Source organism: Osmia bicornis, chromosome 7 (assembly GCF_907164935.1).
Source record: "Osmia bicornis bicornis chromosome 7, iOsmBic2.1, whole genome shotgun sequence".
Lineage (NCBI taxonomy): Eukaryota > Metazoa > Arthropoda > Insecta > Hymenoptera > Megachilidae > Osmia > Osmia bicornis.
The window spans coordinates 1,003,176-1,026,162 of record NC_060222.1 but is presented as its reverse complement, the minus strand read 5'-3'; the positions used below and the strand labels follow the sequence as shown (position 1 = coordinate 1,026,162).

General features: G+C 43.7%; 2 protein-coding genes across 6 annotated transcripts in view; one reads left to right on the top strand and one right to left on the bottom strand.

Moving 5' to 3' along the window:
- Positions 1-18,120, bottom strand: part of LOC114874015 (neuroligin-4, X-linked) — a 194,660-nt gene extending 176,540 nt beyond the window's left edge. The window contains exons 1-2 of the mRNA XM_029182891.2: positions 18,081-18,120; positions 17,696-17,841 (exon numbers count right to left, since the gene is read on the bottom strand). The gene's annotated coding sequence lies outside the window, so the exon portion shown is untranslated. The remainder of the gene's footprint in view (positions 1-17,695; positions 17,842-18,080) is intronic.
- LOC114874013 overlaps positions 1,155-22,987 on the top strand; it is a 48,666-nt gene continuing 26,833 nt past the window's right edge. The window contains exons 1-3 of one of the 5 annotated variants that reach the window (XM_029182888.2): positions 1,155-1,298; positions 2,873-3,553; positions 4,619-4,861. In XM_029182888.2, the coding sequence (XP_029038721.1) occupies positions 3,319-3,553; positions 4,619-4,861 (478 nt within the window). In that variant the 5' untranslated portion in view covers positions 1,155-1,298; positions 2,873-3,318. Of the gene's footprint in view, positions 1,376-2,570; positions 3,554-4,618; positions 4,862-22,987 lie in introns of all 5 variants that reach the window. The other 4 variants (XM_029182887.2, XM_029182884.2, XM_029182885.2 and 1 more) reach the window with 4 other exon arrangements.

The following is a 22,987-nucleotide window of genomic DNA, read 5'->3' as shown; positions in this document are numbered from 1 at the left end:
TCATACCAAAAAGTATTTCTGTAAACCAACTATAAAGATAATTAATTGATCCATTTTTTCTACTTCGTATTTACGCAACATCGGAGGCACTAATTAGTTAATTAACCACTCGAAGTAAAGAGCAAGAGATTGTTTTCATAAATGCAGAGCCGAGCACGAGTTTCACCGAGTGTTTCGTTAAATTTATCCGGATCTTTGTCCCGACGCGAAACGGGGACCATGCACTTTTGTCGGTGTCCCGCGGCTCCGGCGCGAAGTAAGTTCATTAACGTAAATGAGATGTTCCTGAAGAGCAGCCACTCATCGGGGAACGCCTCGCGCCTCGAGTGCCTCTCAAAGTCTTCTTATCGTTGCTTTAACACGTCGTTGTACACAACGAACAGCGATACGTACAAAAGAAATTCATAAAGAAATATCTCTGATCTTGTCTGGTAAATTATACCAAGCGATCTGATTGCAATTGAAGATATTTCGAAGTAATTAAATTCCAATTTTCCCAGAGCGTTGATTAATTATAAAACCTCATACAAAAGAAGAGAAAGTCGAAGGAAAGGAACGATAATTTTCATTTCCTTTAAGCGTCATTTGATTGCGCGATCCAACCGGTCCACTTCAATTATCTTAATCTCGATAAACAGACTTTCAGGAAAGCGGTGTTTCATTTAATCCAAATACTTCCAGATCTCCGACCGTGTATGCTAATTCCATTAGAGATAAAATGTTTAACTTTGTCCCCGCGTCGAGATTCAAAAGAAAGGGATCCCCGTAGTCCGTTCGGATTAAGCTAAATTAAATTGCACTCGATCAAAGACGGGAACCTTGAGTTTCGAGATCACGCCAAGATAATGACGTTTCGTTGCCAGAAAATCTTAACGATCGCGGGTCCTCCGCAAAGTTTGTCTATAATTTCCAACGGAACCTAGAACGATGCTTCTGTCTAAAAGAAACCTAAGGCGGGATCTTCAAAAGCGAAAGCTTCCTTCCACTACACTTTCGTTTGCTCCGAAACCAACTGAACGATCACGAAATCTTCTCTCTAAAATAAAAGTTTCAGCTCGTAAGACGGCCGCCCGGCGGCGCTTCCTCCTCAACTCGTTCTCGATTTAATTTTAGCACTTACGGACTCAGTCCACTCGCGAATTCCATCCAGACGAAACCAACACCGTGATCGTGAAATTCGTGCTCCAACATTTCCGCGTGCTAATCTCTACGAACTGAAACGTTGGATTACCGAAACTCCATTTCGCCTAGTGCTCGAAATTGCTCAAGTTCTTCTGTTTCTCATCTTTCGCGCTTAGGTAAAACGCGAACGTAATTACTGTCAAAGTACGTGTCCATAGATTCCATCTATGCATTTTCCTGAAGCTGAACTTGGGTGAACGTTTCCACTCTTCTATTTTTTCTTTCTTCATTCATTATTCGTTTGGGATTTATTTTCATTTGCGATCAACATCCATAAAAGTTTGCCGCGAGTGTTGTCATCGATCGACGCTTTTATCTTTACTCTGATATTTGGAAAATATTGAAAGAGCAGAGACAAGAACAGCAAAGCGTGGTCCAAGAATATCCACGTCGTCCGCAAGGGCAGCCAAAAGTTCAATATCCTCGACGAAAGCAACGTTTCCTTTTCGAAACAAACACGATCACCTAATTTACTCTCTTATCTTGAAAAACTGCTTCGATATCGGGGGAGTCGTGAAATTTTCATTGATCTTCGGGCCAGGAATTTTCAAAAGCATCGCGCCCACGCGTCAGATCGAAAAGTTCAGACGCTTTTACGAGCGAATTCGATATTCCAGGTTGCCAGGTCGAGAAATCGTTCGCCGTTCGATGAAAAGCCAACCGGTAACGTAGTTTGCGCGGATGTAAAAAGGCGTCGCGACGCATAGCAGCGAAGATTGGTGGTTGGTTTAAAAAAGAGAGAAAAAAAAGGAAAATAGAGGAAGATAGGGATGGATGTTATCCGGTGAACAATTAGACAGGATGCAAATTACGGGCATTCATAATTTAACGCTATTGACCGCTTTTAAACGGGCGTTAAAACGGTGCCGGTTTCACTTCACGGCGGGTAATCCTGTTTGCAGGTTGCACGCTCGCGCGAGACCGCGTGCGTGCCACGCTTTTTTCCGTAAATTTTGTCGAATGATTTTCACGGTGAAACGGAAGGCTCTTTTGATGGCTGCTTTGTGAAAACGATGAATGGGGTAAATTTGAAACCACCCTCGGTTCGTTCGTGCCTCGCTTCGTTTTCCAAGTCGACCGACGCTTTTTTTCTACCTCGTAAATTCGCTTTTCCGTAATTATTTCTTCCGCTACAACCTCCTATTTAGACGCATATTTATAGAATCCGCCGTAAACGAATTAGAATCATAAATCATCGCTTCTAACAACTTTTGATGCTTTAAACATCAAACAGAATGTTGCTTCGAAAATTTATGATTAAACTCGATTTACAGCTGTTAAGATGTACGAAATCCTAAATGGAAAATCTTTTAATAAAATTAAGGGACGGAAAGTTCCGCGACGCGAACGTGCACAAAGTTTACCAACATCAGAACCGTTCTATTTAGGTCGAAGATAGAGCGCGTCCACGGTACCCTCTTGTTTCTCTTCGTCTTTCTTGGTCCAGCACGTGCGTTCACCCTTGTTCCGCCCAAGAATATCTCCGGTGGAAGACACCGGTGCGGAGTGTTCTTTTGCCTTGTAATCGGCATCGAGCTGGCGGACGTAGCGCGAAAGCGAAACCGCCGTTGCTTCGAAACGGTTGTCAACTATATTTAAAGCGAGCCCGCGGTATAGGGAACCGAGTCGCCCGAAACGTTGAAACTGAAGACCGCGATCTCTACGTTTTATTTCACCGTTACCGATTTAGAGCGAGTGTGTCGAACGAGTGCAGTGTCACGGAGCTGGCTGCCAGCTCTCCGCGAGGATTTCGAGTGCAGTTATTACACTGAATATGTGAGAGACCATAAAAATGTAATAACGCGAAGGCAGAGAGGGCGGGAATGAAGAAAAGACAACAGTCGAAGAGGAAAATGTGAGCCACGCGCGCACGTGGTGCCACACAGCTGACATCGAACGATTTTGGCACACCTCTAGAGAAATCTGGTCCGCCTTTTCTCGACAACTCTCGGAACAGTTTCGCCCGTGAACGATAACTAAGGAACGACGCGAAGCTTCCCCTCCTTGTATCCGGTGCAAGAACGGAAGAAGCAGAAACGTAGAAAAATTATTTTTATCTCGCACGACGACTGGTTGCGTGGTGTATCGGTGAGAAATTCATTGCCACGCTTCCTGGGCGTCGAAACGTTCGAACAAATGTCGAGGATGCTGCGACTGGAACTGGTGGGTCTCGTGTTGCTGGCCTGCACCCAAATCCTTACAGAACACCGCGACTTTTACGAGCCGAGACCGCAGTATGGTTATCATTCGAGGTTTCTCGATCCTCCGGAACGAGCCACCAGAGAAGTTCGGGTGAAACAGGGACGCCTGCGTGGCATCGTCGTGCAACCGAGGACCAGCCACGATTTGCAATCGGTGGACCTTTTCTTGGGTAAGTTCTAGTACGATAATCTAACTAACGAGTACGGAAATAATTAATTAAACGAGAACGTACCGAAACAATGGAAGAAAAATCAAACGCTCTCCTTAAAAAAATAACATTGTTCCAAAGTGTCCATCGATGCAAGTACCAATTACAATCCCCTATACGTATGGAAGCCCGAAAAATCAGCTAGAAAAAGGTGGTCGAACCTCTCCGGGGGAATCAATCACGGCTATTGAAATCCGTTCACAATCATCGCTTTATCGTCCCGTGCAGAAAGTTTCAAAGTTCGGGCCCAATCACGGCCATCCCCCTCGTCCCGTTTTCCTCGATCGAATTCCCACAAGCTGGAGAGCGATAACACACCGCGATCTCCAGTTTCCGGCTGCCGATACGGCGAACTTTGGTCAGCGGGCAAAAGTTTGCTCGCAGCTGCATCAGCTTTTCTCTCGCATTACCCCCGACGTATCCGAGCTTTCGAGGATCCCGAGGAGTCCGATACGTCAAAGGTTCCGAAACGAGAAGTGTGCAGGCTATTTCGGGAATAAACGTCCCCTCTGCCCTGCTTCCTCTTTCGTCGCTGCGTGCTACACTAGTTTCTCGAGCCGAACCGAACGACCGTGCACTTTCTTCCAGTTCTACGACAGCCCCTGACATTCCTTGGCAACGATTCCTCGCTCCTAGTGGACCCTCGTGATACCTTTCTTCCACTTTGCGTGGAAATAGTTCCGGGAGGAAGCAGAGTAATTGCGGAGCACCAGCTGAGTGCTCGAAATACTACGAATTTGCCTGCGTACAGTACTTTGCTCGGAATCAATCGAAAACCGACGTATCTATCAAGTTTCTGAATTAATCTCGACCTATATTTTCTCAAATTTCACCGTTCTTAAAAAGGTGAAGTTTCGCAATTGTAGAACACTTCGGTAGTTTCTGTGACCTAATTTTCAGTAGCGAAGAACCCTTCATAGTATCACCCATATTCTAGCTGTCATCGAGGTAGAATGGTGCATAGTCCACTCGACTGTACCTAACCTAATCCAAGCCAATTACCAATCGACGCTAACACTATTGCAGGAGTGCCGTACGCGGAACCTCCAGTTGGCTCCCTAAGGTTCTCTCCTCCAAGATCACCTGAACCATGGCGCGGTGTGAGACAATCACAGGAATTCGCTCCCGTCTGCCCGCAAACGGTGCCAAACTTACGAGACGAGGTGAGACCAGTCAGGTACGAATACCTGGAGAAGCTGTTACCGTACTTGAAGAACCAGAGCGAGGATTGCCTCTACCTGAACATCTACGCGCCTCACCAGCCCGAAGGTAAGTGACTCCATAAATTGAGATTAATTGTTTCGAAGATCGTCCCCGAGATTGGCGACAGTTTCAGATCGAGTTTCAGCCCCGTTGTAGATCGATTGGTTGTTTCTCAGACGGCGATTAATCGAACGGTCGACCAGTTAACACTCGAGTTCGATATTGGTTAGAGAATCGATGAAAATCAAGCTGCGTGAATATTACACTTCTAGTCTGCTACTGCGGAATTGAATTAATCAAGTAATGGTTTCGAAACGCAATTAACTATTTTGTAGATGGAACCAAGTACTTTTAATTTTCATTATTTTATGCACGATGTCGGAGTTTACATGGAACGGTGGTTTTCTAAATTTCCCACGACGAATGCATCTGACTGCATGAAAAACGTGCATTCAAACGATACCCTTTGTTACGAATTTTGTTGCACCCAGACAGTCCATGGAACGATGCAACAGATGCATCAAATGCACGCGTTGTTCCCGTCGAAATGAGTCGAATGCACCTAACGACGGGACATTTTCGAAAATAGTCCCAGCATGTCATTCGTTATTAGATAGAGCAGATGCTGTGTCTTTGAACGTGAATCGAATTGGAACTTTGATAATAAAATTCAAAATAATTACATATGAATTTTTTTAAACAGTCTACCCATAATCCCCGTTCGTTTACTAATCAAAATGACAAATGAATCCATTCGATCAAAATGACCAGTTGGACTTGCAACACACAGTTCAAATCAAAATGCAAATCAACGAATCTGATTCGCAATGAACAAGACTACACCATTTATCCGATAATATTCTTTGCTCTGCAAATTTTGCATAAAGTAAACGCAGAAATATTCAGAAAATATTCAGGGGATCTGCAGTAACTTGAAAATATCGATAAATTTAGAAATGATCGATAAGTGTATTTGACATGATCGAATCAAACGACAAACTCGTTCGTTCTTCCTTCTATACGGTTCTCCTCCGAGAAGCTAATTAAAAGTAATCAGCCGCGTTTGCGATGAGCCGTTAATTAAGGGGAAAAAACGCGGAGCGCGGTGCCGATTATCCCCTCGAGGATTACTAGAGATTTTCCTCCTCTTATTCCTTCTCGACGCTACCACTGGAAACCTTCCACCCTTCTCTCCTTCGTTTTCCATCTTTTTCCATCGTTTCCGTAGATACGGATCAAAATTAACTAACCGAAGGTATGCTTTGCAGCTAAGAGCAAATATTATTGCCTCTTTGCGTCCAAGTTTTTCCTCCGTTGCTGAAGATAAACCCGTGACGATACCAGAAAATTTCAATCCTCCTTGTTCGACTCTCTTTTTTATCATAAAAATATGTAAGAAATTATAGTAGCCTTATTTCGTACAATAACGAAGTAATTTCCCCGAAAAAAACATGTTTATCCACGCGAACGAGAAGCCGGAAAATATCTGCGAACGATTCTTGAAGTTTCGTAATAAGGAATCGTAAATTACACCGGTTATCTGACGCTGTTAGGGGTTGATGAACGCGAATCGGGGGCTCGGTGATTTTGAGGGGTCAAATTTGACTTGGTAATACCAGGAGAGTTTCTCGTTTTCCTTATTTGTTCCTCGGCGGACCGTGAAGCGTGGCTTCGAGGGTAATGGTTCATGAAAAGAAGTTCCGCGAGAGTGTGTTTCAACTTTTTTACTACTCCTTGCGTTTATCTTTTAATTTGATTGTTCCTTCCGTAGAGAGCGGTGGCTTAGAATACGAGATTAAGTTCTTAAGTAACAGGGGCTGAAAAGTAATTGAATTGCTCTATTAATTATTACGATCTACTTAAAGCTGATTTCCACTTTTATCGTTTCTAATGAAGAATATCGATGAAACGTTTATGTAGTAATTTTCATCACACTTTAAACTACGATTCTGACGGATATAAGAAAGCGTCGAAGAAAGACCGATGAAAGATGCGGCCCTGTTGTAAATAAATTGGAACGGACCAACGTGGGATGCAGGAGCTGTTCCCGAGAAGATATATACACCCTCTTAAATACTGAAGGGGTTGCTACGGATGCGAAAAGAAAGCAGTTTTCAAGGAGATCGTATCTGCGAGAGGGCGCGTACCCTCACGGGCCAGTAAAATATTGGGAAATTCATTAATGCTCGTTTCGCGAGATTCGGTCAAATAGATTTCAACCCCCGATTGAATTTTACAGCGACGACGCGTTCTAATGGAAACGGACAGCGATGTCGATAGCCCGCTGTTCTTTGACAGCTTTGTCGAACGTCCAGTAATCCGGCTTTCGCCTTTGGTTTATTGAGATTATTCCATCTACGAATTGATGTGTTTTGGGAACTATACGCGTTCGATCGAATTGGTCATAATGAAAAAGAAAAGCTCGTAAATCTGTGAGCCACTGCGTGAACGTAGAACGTTGAAAGGAACAAAATTTTTGCCATTTCATGGACCTAGTTTCCTCGTGGTATGACGCGTTTCCATATGCGAAAGAAGTTCGAACATTGTTACCGGAAGCTAGGGCAGAGTAGGCGGACCGGAGATCAAGTTTGGATCGTTAGGGCAACTGGAAACAAAGTTACGCGTAAAAATAAGCGATTTTCGTTGTAGGTGAAAACGAGATGGCGAGTGGGGAATCGGGTACGAAACGGAATGGCTTTTGAAATTCGGCTGGAAAATTCAGCGGAGTGGATCATAAACTGGCACGACAAAATTGGCCGAATTATTGTACTCGCAAAGCGACCCGAAACACCGGCAGAGGGGAAAAAGGGGCGAACCGTATCGGTTACACGTGAAGCGTGGCCAACGTGATTTGCACTGCACGACGAATCAAACCAACCAGCTAACGGCCGAACGGTTCGTTTGTTTTCTGAAATGCGATGCAACCGAGTTCGGTCCACGTTATTTTTCGCACCTGCGATTTTGCCGCCAGACGATACCTTCGAATAATGTTACTACAAAAAATTGGAAAAAGATGCAGGGAATAGCATTTGTAATAGCATTTTTCACAAGGGTGAGATTGATTTTTTTCAGCTGAGTTAATTCAGACTCGTAACTTCAAAAATGAAACTAATCATCCAATAATTAGAGGAACCTTCCATATGATTGACATTGTGAAAACGATCCGATTTGATGCTAGTTTACACCAGAGAGGACAGGTTCTCCAGAAAAGTTTCGAAGAAACGTGTCAGGTGTACGGACGGAAACACGTCGACCATCTCTATTCCCTCCACGTCGTCGCGCCTCTACGGATTTCCGACGAATTCAATTTCTTCGTTGACCTTAATCCTTGACGCGAGCCGATCTCTTCTGGTCGGCGACGGAGAGTATCGAAGTCCCGTAATCCATGGTCGGAGACAAATTTAAGGCACCGGAACATCGGTGACAAATTTCGTTTCCTTCCATGCTTCGTGCACTTTGATCCTTGCCGTGAAATCTTGCTGTTAACCAGCGAAAAGGAAAATCTTTCTTCTAATTTCCGTTTCCTAAAATCATTTGCTTGCTATTTTTCATTCTTTTTGACAGAAAAGAATTTCACAGAAGAAACCACACAAATCGGTCTTGAACTTTCAGAAAGTATTTCACTCTAATGTTTGAAAAGGTTTGCGGGGTTAAGTTCAACCTTTGCTCTGTTGCTTCGAGTAGAAATAGAAAGAAGCAGAACTAAGGACGAGAACAGTAGGAGGAAACGGGGCTACAACGCCCAGCGAGCAGGAAGTTTATGGATCACGGGTACCAAAGGTTGAGTGCTCTTCTTTGAAACAGTTCGCCCCAGAACAGTTGCAAGTGACCTTTCAAAAGTCAAAATCCAGAGGATTTCAAGATACAGCTCGAAACTACTAATGTAGGAAGACCTTACTAGATGATACTGCTAATTTACTAATTACCAAGGAGGACACTTGATCAAAATCATTATAATAATTGATCAGAAATATGAAATTATTAATCGAAAGATACAGGACGATCGTCCAGCAGTTAAAGCACAATTTCGAGGTCGAGGATCATCCAACAGATAGAAACGTGTACTCGAGTGGCACTCGGTTGCCAGCAGGCTTTTGTACCTCGACATCCTTATAACAGGTTCAATTTCTTTTGTGCCACCTTTCATCCGACTCCAAAAGAACCTCCCGAAATGCACTCTTCTTTCTACCACATTTTTTCCAATCACAAACTCTCCAAGTTGAATAAGACGACAATTTTCACTTGAATTCTAAGCCTGAACCTAAGCCTGAAAAGTTTGAATAAGGTCGTCCAAGTGACCTTATTATAAATCGAGCAGAAATTCCATCATAATACGATTGTTCAGCTTGCAATTTCTGTACAAGCTTTCAAGAATCGTTTTCCATTCACCGGCGTATAAATTGAACGAACCAGAAGCCGAGCAGGCTAGGAAATTAATACGCAACGTCAGCTGCCAGGCAACCAGCTTAGTTTCCTTTCGCTGCAAATTTCTCCGGGCGTGGAATATCATTTTCGTTTCACACTTCGGCTAATTGAACGTCCACAGTCGGTTGGAAACGTTTCACGGACATTTACCGGGTCATTTAGCGTGGCGGAAAAGGGATACCGTCCCCTAGCACGGTCGAACCTTAGCGAACGGGTTGACGAACGAAATTTCGTGGCTGTCTTTCACCGTCGATACTACTAATTAATAGTAAATCAGTCTGGGCTGGGTAATGGATGACGTTTTACCAGGCGCACGTCTGCGTATCGCGAATAACAGGCGTGTGCTCCATGTCGGACCGATAACGTCGTTATCAGTGCATATGGGTTTCAGGACCCCACGTGCGTTTGTCATATCCGCAGTCGTGACATCGGGCTTTGGAAGAGGCTCGAACGACAGAAGAGGAGAATAGTGGCCGTTCAAGCATCACCCAGCGATTTTCAACCCCCGTACTCCGCGTACCTCCAGTTTCGCCAGCATTTTTTGATTGAGATTTCGACGCTTGAACGTCGATATTAAATTTGCCAGGGAACGAAAGCGTTGGAAACGCTTCCTGGAAAATCTCTCAACGTTTCCCGGGCTACGTGGAAACTCGAATCTTCCCGTGTTTTCCTTCGCTCCAACGACTGTTGGGATAAGTTTGTCCACGTCCTTCCTCGCTGGACACACTTTCACCGATGCCCGACTGTTTTTCTTGCTCTCGTTCGAATAGTACATTTAAATTAAATTCCATTCTGCCTCCGTCAGGACAGATAGGGTAGAATTTTCGAATTTTCAAGATTTTCGAAGCTTTTGCTCAAAGTACCTAGCGTAATGTTGGAAATATGTCTTAGTTGCGGAAGCATTTCTCATTTTAAAAGTTTACTGCGAGAATAAGTTTTCTGGGTGCGACAAAACGTAGGTATATATTTTAAGGAGAGATATTTCAACGACAGTTTTCCTGAGCACCGTTTTCGAGAGACGAAAATAGCTCCGATAGTGAATGTCGCGTTCGAATAGATCAAAAACTGAACGAACCGAGTTCTTCAAACGGGAATTGAAAATCTAGCCAGACTGTCGTATATCATGTCGTTTTAGAAGCAATGAAACTCGTTCCAGAAGATAAAGCGCTACCCGGAGCGAAAGTATTTTTCAATTCGCTCAATAATACTCGCGTGCTACTATATAATACAGTCGTCCATCACCTTTCGACTAAAAATAAATCTACATAATATTTCATCGCGCTAAAGCCCATGAAATATCCTGCTTCAAAAACATTTCGCTTCAATCATTCGTATGAAATAAATGTTTCTTTAACACGTATGCCATCAGAACGGACACCAGTGGTCGGCATAAATGTAATCGAATAAGCGAAAGAAAAGAAATTAAATTGGAAAACGTAACGATCGTATTCCGTATGGTCTGACCATGGACGAACATCATCTACTCGTCGAGGTGGTTACGACGAGACGGCAACGAGCGACGGAAAATGGGAAAAGAATAACGCGACAAACGACACTGGCGAAGAATTCTAGATCGTCAGGAAGTTGGTCCCGTTAGTGGCGTTATGGGATCGTGCCGGAAATTGGCTTTGTTAAGCCGAGAAACCGTGCGTTTCTTCGAGTCGTCGGCTCTCCGTAAGTGCCTGCACGCATCTCTCGAAGGTCTAATGGTTCGTGTTGCGAAACTCGTTTTCGTTACGACGTCTTTTCTCGTTACAACACCGTTCTGGCAGTGTCAGGCGTAAACCTATACATATTTACAGGGAAGCATTTTCGTGGCATTTTACGTGTCGCGAATTTCAAAGGGTGTTCATTTTCTTGAAAGACATTTAAAAGAACCGTTATCTCGCGACGTCGTTTCTTGGACGAAGAAATAAAAGATAGATCCACGATTCCATTCATCGGAGCAGCGCTGTGACAAAAGGAAAGATCGGCCGGCAATCGAACAAGTAGCCAGGCCATCGGCTTTTCATCGAGCTCAATAAAGGTCCGCGGAAAGGCGTTAAACGATCGATTATAATGAGGAGCAGGGACGAACGGACGGTAACGATTCGCAGGAAAAACGAATGAGCTTTCAACCCCCTATATATAAAATTTGTCTAATGGCTCGGAGAGCGCGGTCGTCCCTCTCTTCTTCCTTCCGCACTTTCTTTCCTCTATTTCCAGCACGATACCTCCGCTCTTTCGCTCGCTAGCTGACCTTTCTTTCCTTTTCCACGTCTCTTCCTTTGTACAGTTCCCTCCGTCCCTCTCACACCCTGTCCATCCCTTGCACCCACTACTACCAGCACCCCAGGCTTCGCCAGTGACGCCTTCTTCCTTTCTCCAGGAGTGCGCCGGAGAGTTTGAAAGAACTTAAAATAAACGGCACGTTCCCGACCACCGTTTCTCTCGCCGTCCAACAATACTTTCTGCCCTTTCCCCGTCACTGTTGTTTCTGTCGAGCCAAAACTTTTCTCCTCCAACCCTATACGCAACCCGGCCACACGCGTGCACACGCTCGCATTTATGTAATTTCGGTAACATACGGCAACAAGCTGGATGGCCGCCTCGCGATTCGAAACTTTTCTAATTTTCCTTCGAACCCGTTGTTTGCTATTCTAAATGATAAGGATTTGTCGCGGAGCGAAGATTTATTTGGAAATTCGAGCGATCACGTTTTCATCCAATACAGGATTTCCTTAAAACGTTCGTTAACTAAGCATCGCTTAGCCGCGTAGCTCATTAAGTGGTAACGGTAATTTCTCCGAACACACCGGGAGGGTTTCCGGGTCCAAGACGGTGGTCTTGAGAGAGACACACACGACGAACTCGACGACATCGAGGGACCACCCGGTGAAACCAAACGCCCCCTGGGATTCACGGCTATTTGCATTCCCTATCTCTGTAGTTAATCGTTACTCGGTAAACAACTGTCCGTGTTCTGGCTGGCGTAGTCCATGGAGATTAACGCCCACATACATGGTGACCCGTTTTAACCGCGCAATTTCCTCGTATAATCAACCATCGTATTATAAGGAACGTATATTTCTGAACGCTGTTTCCGAATGCAAAATGCATTTTCATGCTAGACGCCGCTTCGCCGATGCACCGTTCATTAAACGTTTCTTCATTTTCTGAATGGAGTAGTACGCTTTCTTTTGTATCACCGTGTGCTTTAAACCGCGTTGCGAGGAACACAGACGGTCTATTGTTTTCAAACAATATTGGTTCGTGGCTGCGAACGACGAGAAAGACTACACTAGCCGCGATGTTTAGAAGAGTTTAGAGCTGTGTCTGCTATTTTAGGGAAACTATATATTTTCCTTGGCACGATGGTTCCCCTCGTAGTATGGGGCAGTCGATAACTTGATATCGGGCCAAGGTAAATAAATGGGATGTTTGAACTATGCGGTAAGTGGAGAAACAACGTTTTAGATGGTCATAATCTCCTCAAGAATTGCTACAACTACTATGCCATTCACTTTATTTCCTGTTCAATGGTTTTTCAAGTTACTACACTTTTCTAACCATCACGAGTATCGAAGGATCAATTGTTAAATCAACGTTGTTGTGAAATCGCTAATCCAATTCGTCAAGGTCGAGGCAGATTATAAACCTCGCTCATGGTGGAGAACATTAATCAAAGGTTTCGCGTTGATTAAAACCGTGACATCGTCGGGAGACGGGGAATAGGTATCCATTGAATTGTAGCATCTCGTGTGCGAGTTTGTGCGCGCCCGATTCATTCGCTCGTATTAAAAAAAGAAAAAAAAAAAGAAACGTGCACCGTCATCGGCCCTCAAAATCACGAAACGCGGAATTATTAAATAGTCGATTAAAAGGGGTAATGTATCAGCGCATAGAAGGGTGTGTTCACGCGCGCCAGCCCCGCGGTGTAATTACCTCAAATGGTTTTTCCAATGGAACGCGTAATTACGTTAAAGGATTACAGACAGGCCGGAAAATTAAAAATCACATTAACCTCGAACACGTAGACCGTCGAACGGCCATTAACCGTGACTAATTGAAATCTGACTTAACGAGGCGTATTTCCATTCCTCCCCGAAAGAATCGTAACTAACCGAGACGTCGCCTAATTCCTTTTCTAATTATTATTGCGTCGTCATTTTTAATGAAGAACTGCCTAATTCGAGCGGAAGCCAAAGATGCAACAGTCACCCTGGACTAGTCGCCACTTAATATGGAAGAAAAGCAATGCAACTGCTGCTCGCAGCCTATCTACAAAAGACCAGACGCCATCATGGCAGAGGTAACATATCGGCTATGCATGCTACGGACTTTGGTTCATCATTATGGAAGTCTCGAACGGTGGCCGCATCGAAGAACCCTTCTGATAGGGTGGAACGGTATGAATATCCGTCTATTCAGCTGGCTCTGTTTACCCGTGGTTAGACCTTCGTCGAGGATCACGTAAGGAATCGAGACGTGAGCGTGGTAATAATTGTGTCTCCTCCGTGGCACGGCATGGATTAATTCTCACGTTAAATGCACTGCAGCCTAGATTATCCAGCAAGTCCTTTTAGTGGCCTGGAAAATCGTCCCTAAAGCGTGCTTTCATTTGTTTACCTTCTGGATCAACTACCGTTCGAAAAACTTTCTATACTCTAGTTAACTGGTAGGGAACGAATTAGATGATATACGTAATTGGAACCCTTAACAAGTTAATTGACACCTGTTGCGGACCGAAGGTCCTGGTTAATTAAATCTATACATTGTCAGCATCGTAATTCGATTTTACAACATAGTTTAATTTAAATTGATCGGCGGAAGGGAAGCGGTACACAATGGAAGGTTTTCAAGTTGAATTGACGTTCTTAAATCGTTCCATCGCTAACAGAACGCTAAAGCTCGTGTTTCGTCGATTGCCTCGGGGACTGTTGGTCGGTTGGACGATTTTATATTGATTCCTTTAAGACTCGGATTGATTCGATCTCGTGAAAGTTCCTTTACGATCGTATCCCGACTGGAAATTGGACAGGCAATTGCACATGATGGACAAGTTAGTAATGGAATCGGTTGCGGCCTCGGATAAATTCTGGAAATTAAATCGACCTACTCGATCCTTTCCTGCAGACACGCTTTTCAATTCTACATTTTTTTCTCCTTTGAATGTCTACGCGTTTATTGTTCGAGAATTGATACGATGGAAGATCTAATATGTAATGTTAAAGATTTATAGAGATCCGGGATTGAAAAAAGTTTGATCTGCCTTCGGAGGGAAGCCTTTATCGTTTACAAATCGCGACAATTCACAAGGGGATCGGTTGTAACGCGATGTTTCGCGAAACGACCGACTCGTTTGGGATGCTCGCTGTAAATTCATGAAGCATCGATTCCGTCTAAACGACACGGTTTTGCATACGGACACACGAAAACGATGGAAATAGTCGCGGCTCTGCTTACGAAGGATCGATGGATCGAATGGATCCGCGTACCTTCGCGAAGAGACCCGTTTGTTCCGATAAATGACGCGCGATACAACGTTGTTCACGTGGAAATTCCTCGTGTGTCTGATCGTCGTTTGGTATCGAAGAAGCCACAACTGGCACCGCTTTCCAATAAAAACTTCGAACTTATCTCGAAGATATTGTTCGGAGAAATTCTTAGGAATTTCATTCTAAATTATCGGACAAGATTGGTAAGGTATCTCTACTTTATAAAGTAGATCAAAAGAATGTTCAACTTAAAGTTAATACACCTATTTCGAGAAGCTATAGCCAATTAATGAGAAACTTGAGAAACTCTTGTTGAACAAAGTTGCCAAATTTATTCGCGAACAAAAACTTCTGGTTTATATATTATTTACCATGTCGGAAAAGTTCTTGGTACAGCTACCAGAAGTGCAAGAATTTCGCAAACTCCGATCAAAGTATAAAAGAAAATGTTAAGGAAGTATCTGAGTAGCTACAATAATAATTCGTAACGTTGAGGGATGGGCCATTAAAAATCCAAAGGTGCCGGGCACCTCGTTAAATTATAGAAACTTCTTCGAAACTTTTCTTACCTTGCTAAAATCATTATTTCCTATCAGAGAATCAATTTCTATACTGGAAAAACAATCTATTTTCTCACTTTTAACTTTTTACATCTCAAATCTACTGTTCTAGTATCTGAGGCTACTTGGTTGGAAGTTATCAAACTGCCTTGAGCTAAATTGTCACTTATTGTTGCTCAAAGTTGCTCTCAGTTGCGCAACGAAACAGGAGCTTAACTCTGAGACATTCCCTGACGAATGCTATTTCTGATAATTTCGTAGGAGAACAACTTTCCTCATCTGCATACTAACATCAAATACCGTGGAAAAGATTAAACCAGTGCAAGAAACATCGTACACTAGGCAAAGAAAACTGAGAAATTGAATGAGAAAAATTCGATGATTAAGGCAAGCGGAGCAGAAAAGATTGCGCCAACAGTAACGTCAATTTTTCATTGGACCGACTCGTTGAAAACGATGCATCCCTTCGGACGTATCGACGCTTCTATCGAAGAATATCAAGCGCAACGACACCGTCAAGCTTTTACGATGGCATCAATTTAATAAATGTCTTTTTCCTGAACCATCATCGACCCTGTTGCAAGTGGAAACTTCGAATCGACGTAACAACTCGCTTCGCAACGATCTCTGCGTTACGTAAACGTAGCAAATTCAACGCTCGGCCGAGTCAGCCATTCGTTAACTGAGATTTTCTGCGGTTGTATGGAATCGGAAAGTAAGTAAAAAGAAACACGGCTCGAAGCCGAGGGGGAAAAACTCGGAAAAGTAGGAACCGAGGCTCGAACGAAAAACAAGGAATGTTAATCGATGTCTCTTTGACGGCTACGGAAACCATTAGCCTCGGGTTTTTAGTAACCACCCCCTCGGTATCCCTTCGCGTCCCACTACCGCCAGAATCGTAATGCACCAGGAGGAGACGGAAGTTTTCAATCTCGCTAATCGATGTCTCGAAACTTCTTCCCGGATTCAGAGACTTCGAAACTTCTTGTACTTCGTACCGTACTGGCTTCGTACCCTACCATCCCTCAAGGGTGGAAGCAACAAGATCGAGATGATTCCTCAACTAACTAGTAACTTTGAACAGCATATTCAAAATTTGCTTGTTTCGAGAGATGCAGAAAACGCAATACTCAAAGAATAGAGAAAAGAAATGGATATTTGTCTGGTAAAAGGGAAATGGTTTGTAAATGCAACATGGGAAATTATAGAAACACTCGAAACTGATCCGAAACCAGGCCAAAACATTCTCTGTTCGCGTAGATGGCTATCCGAAGCGAAAAGCCAAAGCCGCGGGTGTAAACCCCCATTAAGCGTTTCCAAGCTATATTCGCGCTCTGTCCAAGCCTGTCTTCTTACTTTCTAATGAATATAAATATCCATCCCCTTTCTTTCCGCTTTTTTCTCTCGCTTTCACGTTTTCCTGCTAACCTAACCCTATCTCGCTTCTACTCCCTTTCATGGTAACCTCATCTCTCGCTTGAAACCCCATATAATTGTTTCCGAGCAAACTTCCAGATAAAGTTCCTATTATTTTACTAACAGCTTAGCTTCTCTTTCTCTCTCTCACGACGTTCGCTACCTTTCTTTCTAACCTTTCACCTCTGTCTCCGTTTTGCTTTCCGCTTCGCGAACCAGTTCCTAGGAAATCATCCGACTCTCTGTCGCGTTCGCTCGATAAAATCTTCCGGAAGTTCGGGGAATTAGTTTAACCCATTTTCAAAATATTCCCACCCGATGATGTTTATACGGGCTAACGAATAGGGGGCGAGAGAGGGATGGAAAAGGTTTTCGGGACGCCGCAAATGTGCACGTTTAATGAGCAGACGAACAAACTTGCTATCATTTGCCGCGGAATGAACAAATCAAGAGTTTGCAGCTGGCAATTTGTAATCATACCCACGGTCCAACTAAGCGTCGAGTTAAAACACGAACACGTTGGAAATTGAAAATTTTCGAGGCGAGTCAGCATTGAAACAGCCCTGACAGTCTCGTGACATCGGTCACATACGTATAACCTAGAAGGGAACTTCCCGAAGGACCGATAACCGTGTCTAATACAATTTCTGGCCGATAATTTCCGCCAGGGCAAAAGGCAACGTAAACGACAATTTCCCCGTGTTAGCCAGGGAATTCGATTTAATCGATAAAATTCATCTCGGAGCCTCGAAACGTGATTTTTATTCCTCTTTGGGTTAACCTAACCTCGCGAATTAAATCAATTTAACACCGGTGAACGAGAAAAACGAACGGTGATAGACCCATTACCTTTCCGGTATCAAAAATATATATTGAACGTCGAAATTTTTGTTAATCATATTAAATGAACAACTGAATAATACCAGTGATAAATACAAGTCGCAAAATATTGATAACTCGCTTTAGTACGGGACGCATACGTCGCGTCATCTGTTTGTATAGAATTGTATTGCTAGTCCTACCTTGATTGGCCGCAATGACTCATGGGACGGACGCCTGCCATGTAAGCGAAAGTTGAGAATGCACAGGTTAGACAGAGATCGAACTTGTATCAATTGAAATCGCACAAAATACGTCTGACACGCACAGTTCACTGGTCTCCTCAATACTGAAAATGAGAAATAAACACAAGTCTATACTGATCTGTTGTGGTTTCAAACGATATTGTCGTTTCGAATAACGTTGCCGCGTCGTTCCGAAACGACGCCGAACAAAATTGTATGATTTATTGTTCAAACAAGTTTCTCTCGAATGTGCCTTTACGTACACAGGTTCCTTATCAAGTAATTCACATGTTCATACAATTTTGTTGCAAAACTCTACAAAAAACTATTAATTTTAACTCACCAAATGTAGACAAAATTCCGCGCGTGGTGCTGTCATGGCGAATGGCGGGAAACTACACGGCTGCGCAGCAATCATGGTCGCTACAGCAACTCGGCGCATGCGCGGATGCACGCGCGAAAAAGTTCGCACTTTCAAATTGGCGGCGCGTGCTTCGATCCTGTTTCGATCACATTCTTTGATCTTTTTTCGCAGAAAACCAGCTGAAACATAATTGTGAATTGATTAATTATGATATTTACATGCATAAAGTAATATAAGTTAATTATATAAGTTAATTACAATTTTATTTCGAATTTTGTATTATTTAAACATGAATAATTGTAGTGTCACTGCATAATTAACATTTGATTCCGCACAGTTATCATTGAGTTTTAATAGATTCGTGCTAATCTAAATTAGCAAATTAATTAATCTCGAAACGAACCTTAATGCACGGCATCAAAGCCAACCTTGTATTAGTATTCTGTTCGAGGCTGCGGTACGGTTGAGCCCGTGCTCCTGAGAATTTCGCAGCTAGAATTTTTAATGTCCGCCGTGATTAATCCCGGTACCATTTGCAAATTAACCCGAGTGGGATGCGTTGTGACGCACGTCGACTCTCGTCGCTGTCGTCGTTAGCCCTTTATTTGTACACACATGGTAATCTACCTAAACGAAAGCACCCTCTCTCTGACATGATTTACAGTGTATCCACTTTGAAATCATTAATATTAGTTTGAAGTATAAAACGAAAGCGATCCGACCGCGAGAATGGACTAATCGCGTGCCAAGCCGCTTTATATTGTTCCTTATTCGGAAACCGTAAACCGACCTGGACGTGGTGCACGGGGCTGCTTTCGGCCGTACATCAAACACAGATAAGGGCTTGCCACTTATTGCTGGAAAATATATGGCGACCCATTAAACGCAGCAAGAAGCCAAGCAATCACGTTGCCTCGCGATGATTTATCGATTGCTTGCTGAAAAATACCTGAACATACGTGCAGTTCGTGTTACGATGGCTCACGTTACACTGGTTTCACGGATGATTAGCATTACACTAAATTACGCAGATTTTGGTAGTTAAATCTCGTACACGTTTTCATGCCAAATGGCCAACGAAACCATCGCGTCAGACAGTAAAACGAGACGTGAACGGACAGATCACCTCGCTCCTCGCCTCTTTCCGTTCAACAATTCGATACGTCGTGATTAACGACTCTCTTCGATCCTCCGTATCCATCTGCGCGAATATTTATTGCCCTGGATCGCAGCTACAATTAATCGGCCGTTTATAATTCGTAATTAATTATCCCGTGACGTTACACGGATTTTTTGAAACGTCGTGCTCATAAGCTCGCCGTTACACGCGGTTGCCAACGGATCGGATAATTGATTTATTCGTTACACCTCTGTTGAAATATCTGTTTAGCTCGAACGATTTTCATGACCATTTCGTTGTCGAAGGTTGAAAAAAATTGCGGAAAGATAAGCGAATGGACGACAGACCGGCACGCGTAGAAGCAAAAAGGTTGCGAGTAGACGAGCATGAAGAAAAAATGTAGGCATAAAGGTAGAAAAATGCATTGTCACGTAAGAAAAATATACATGAAGCGCAACAAAAGGTTACGATAAACTGTGCGGCTTGACGGCAAGAAAAACCAGTATCTTTGCATAAAAAGGATACGTAAGTAGCGTGTGAAAAATTGCAACCCATGAAACCAAGAAGAATGAGAATATAAATAGTTTATGGCTGGTTTAAGGTGCTAGCGATAAGGTACGAGCTTCGTGACCATTTTATCGACAAACAACTTTTATTATTTTCTACGAGACCATATTGCACCTTGCCCCTGACTTCGTCGACGTTGTATCCCTCCCTTATTCGATGCTAAGGGACGATGCAATTGCTACGTCAATATCTAAGCTATATCAACTATGTCCGCTTCCATAAATACAAAAGATTATAGCGTAAGAAGAACACTCGTATCCTTGCTCTACATTTTATTGGTACTCTGCAGATTCTCAACAAACTTTGACAATTTTTGCACCTTTCCTCTTAAACTTTTACTGGTACGATGAAATCTTCAGCTTCGCCTCTTACACTCTCAAGATGCAGTTACTTCTGTCGTAAGGAAGAGAAGTTACAACTTCTAATTTTGCAGTCGTGAAATCACTCACCATAAATTTGAAAGAGCAATTTGTAGTTTATAACGCTTCGAGGGTACGTATGATCCTAGACTGAGTATAGAGAATATTTTTACGCGTAAACGCGTACTCGTATTTCGACATCCTGTACGTGTCTTTCAGAGAAACAACGGCCGCGTTTCCGCGTACAGTAATGCGACCATAAACGAAACGCTCGCTCTGTGGTCAGTGGATCGCAAATTATTGGTAGCGGTATTATAGCAACGATCGCGAGCTGTTCGTCGATATTTGACCGTCGCTATCGTCCGAACATTTTCACAGCTATCTGGAAATTTCTGGCTGCCACAGCTGTTTCCCTCGCGTTATTCATTCCTGTTGGCAGCCGCCGGGTAAAATTCCTTGCATGGAGGAACAACCGATGGGTCCAGCTAAACGTGAAGCCCGTCTCTATACACATTGCACGCTGGTCGAGCTTAATTATTACCCAGGGAAACTAACAGTTCCCCCATTTCTACCTGGAAATTCTAAATCCTCGTGAAGCTGGGCTTCAGGATTTTCAACGTACGAGGATTTAGTAACGGTAGCTTGCTCTAAGAATTACATATTTTATGTTGTAATACCATGTACGTCCGTGTCTACTTGCCTGATCATACGCTGACCTATTTTACTGGTCTGACTACCTAGCCTATTCTACTGAACGACGTATAACGAGGCTGCGATCAATCGTAGAGCACGAATCTGGTTTATACGGTTTCGCAGTTCGCCACAATCCTTCCGCAATTATTTGCCAGCGAACGATTCATAGTCACTTCCGTGGCTAAAGTCGGCCTGCTTGGTAAGCGAGGGAGCAAAGAAGCAGGGACAGAAATTGAAACGGTCGTACAGCCAGGACTAATTGCCGTACTTGCGGCAGGCTTCGCAACGCGTATTGCGGCCCCGTATCTTCTCTTAACGTGACGGTCTAACGGGAAGCAAAGCACCCCGGCATTTCCGCGAGACCTGGCTGAAGCTTGTGGAACAAGCGAGCTGTTGCCGACACGAACAACGTCGCGTGTGCACACCACTCAGCAGATTGCAGCCAACTGAAGTCCGTGGTCTGAAGTGGTGTCGTTTGCTGAATGGCGTCGATGATGCTGACGGTCGTCGTTGAAAATTCGAGGTCTCCCTTCGCCAGCGACGGTCAAACAATGTCGGCCTTAATGAGTCCTTAATTATTCCGTCAGTCGAACCGTAAGCTCGACCCCGTTGACTTTGATGGGATGATTGGATGTAATTAATGGTCTGCTATTGTACTCGTTCGGGTTCAAGCATGGATGACCTATGGTGCTCGCGGTATTCACGATACGGCTCTCATCGTCCGGATAATCTTTAATGCAATGGAATTTCTTAGATGCCTGGACGGGTAGAAAATGAATGCCACGTTAATGGAATCGAGCTTAAGCATTTTTATTTGCTCGGCTTTCTTGGGGTTGTTAACCGATAATGCTTCTTTAAACAAAGGTTTCTTATTTGAAATTATGGTCACGAATAAATGTAGGTCTTCGCAGCTTGCATGGAAACATAATTTACTGTACAAAGACCTATACTTATCTTCCTAACCTCGATGCACAGTTGCTGCAATACGAGTACTTTGCTGTTGCATACTGAATTACGGTCTCGTGAACGTTTCTCATTAGAATCGTCGTTTAACTTGCATTCTTAATCTCACCCTCGTTATCATTTCGAAACTTCGAGGCTCAGAAAAATTGTAAGCTGCCTGAAGAGTTCTTTGCATTACGAGAATGATATTGCGTATTACGTGAAACGTTCGACAAATATTCGCTGTTCATCCGTCCACAGAGCCGACCGACTGAAGGTAAGACTCGGATGGGTCAAGGCTCGATCAGGATTCGTGAGGAAAGATAACGAAGAGTAATCGGGAGCAGGGTGGTCCACGATGAAGTGGGCAGACGCGTCTGCAGACGTCGACATCCATTTCTTGAAAGGTATTTCCATTCGGCGAGTGGCTGCTTTCCATTTAATTATTCTCCCCTCTTGCCCCGACACCTCACCCCTCGTGCAATCCCTCTGTAAATTAAGTTACCCCTGCCGCTTCGAATGGAAACGCTTCAAGAACGAGACAGTGGTAAAACCAAGAAGTGGACAGCATACAGAAAAGAAAGACTGAACGTGAAACGTTCGTCGCGAGGGTGGTATTAAAACTTTACGGCGGGTATTTGCGATCGAGATGATAAACGTAACCGATCAGTCCCGGTTGACGATCCGATACCAGCTGTTTAGCTGACAACGCTTGTTAGCGGAAATTGCATTTTAGTCTGATCGGCGAGAACGATCGGGAAGAAACGACGAACAAGGTGCACAAGTGTCGAGAATCGGCTACGTTTATCATCGTCCCCGTTTATCTCGGAGCTCGTTTACGCGACACAAAGGAGCGGCGAGTGTTCCTCATTCGAACGGGGCGACTGGCTACGCCATTTCTTATTTTACCGTGAATATTTTCGAACCAACTCGGCGAGCAGAGAAATATCAGGGGAATAAATCGAACGACGTCTATTGAAACGTCTGCGAGTGGAATTACAGGAAATACTGGAACGTACGTTCCTCTTTAGAGCTTGTAAGACCAATCGCAGTAGCTATTCTTCGTTTGAACGGAAATAAAACGTCGGTGTTAATCGTGTTCATGTGAAACGATATAATCTTTGAAATTGACACCGTTCTACGACCCGTTATTACTTATTTCGGAAGGTATCGAACAGGAGACTTTCGATATATCCTCACGAATT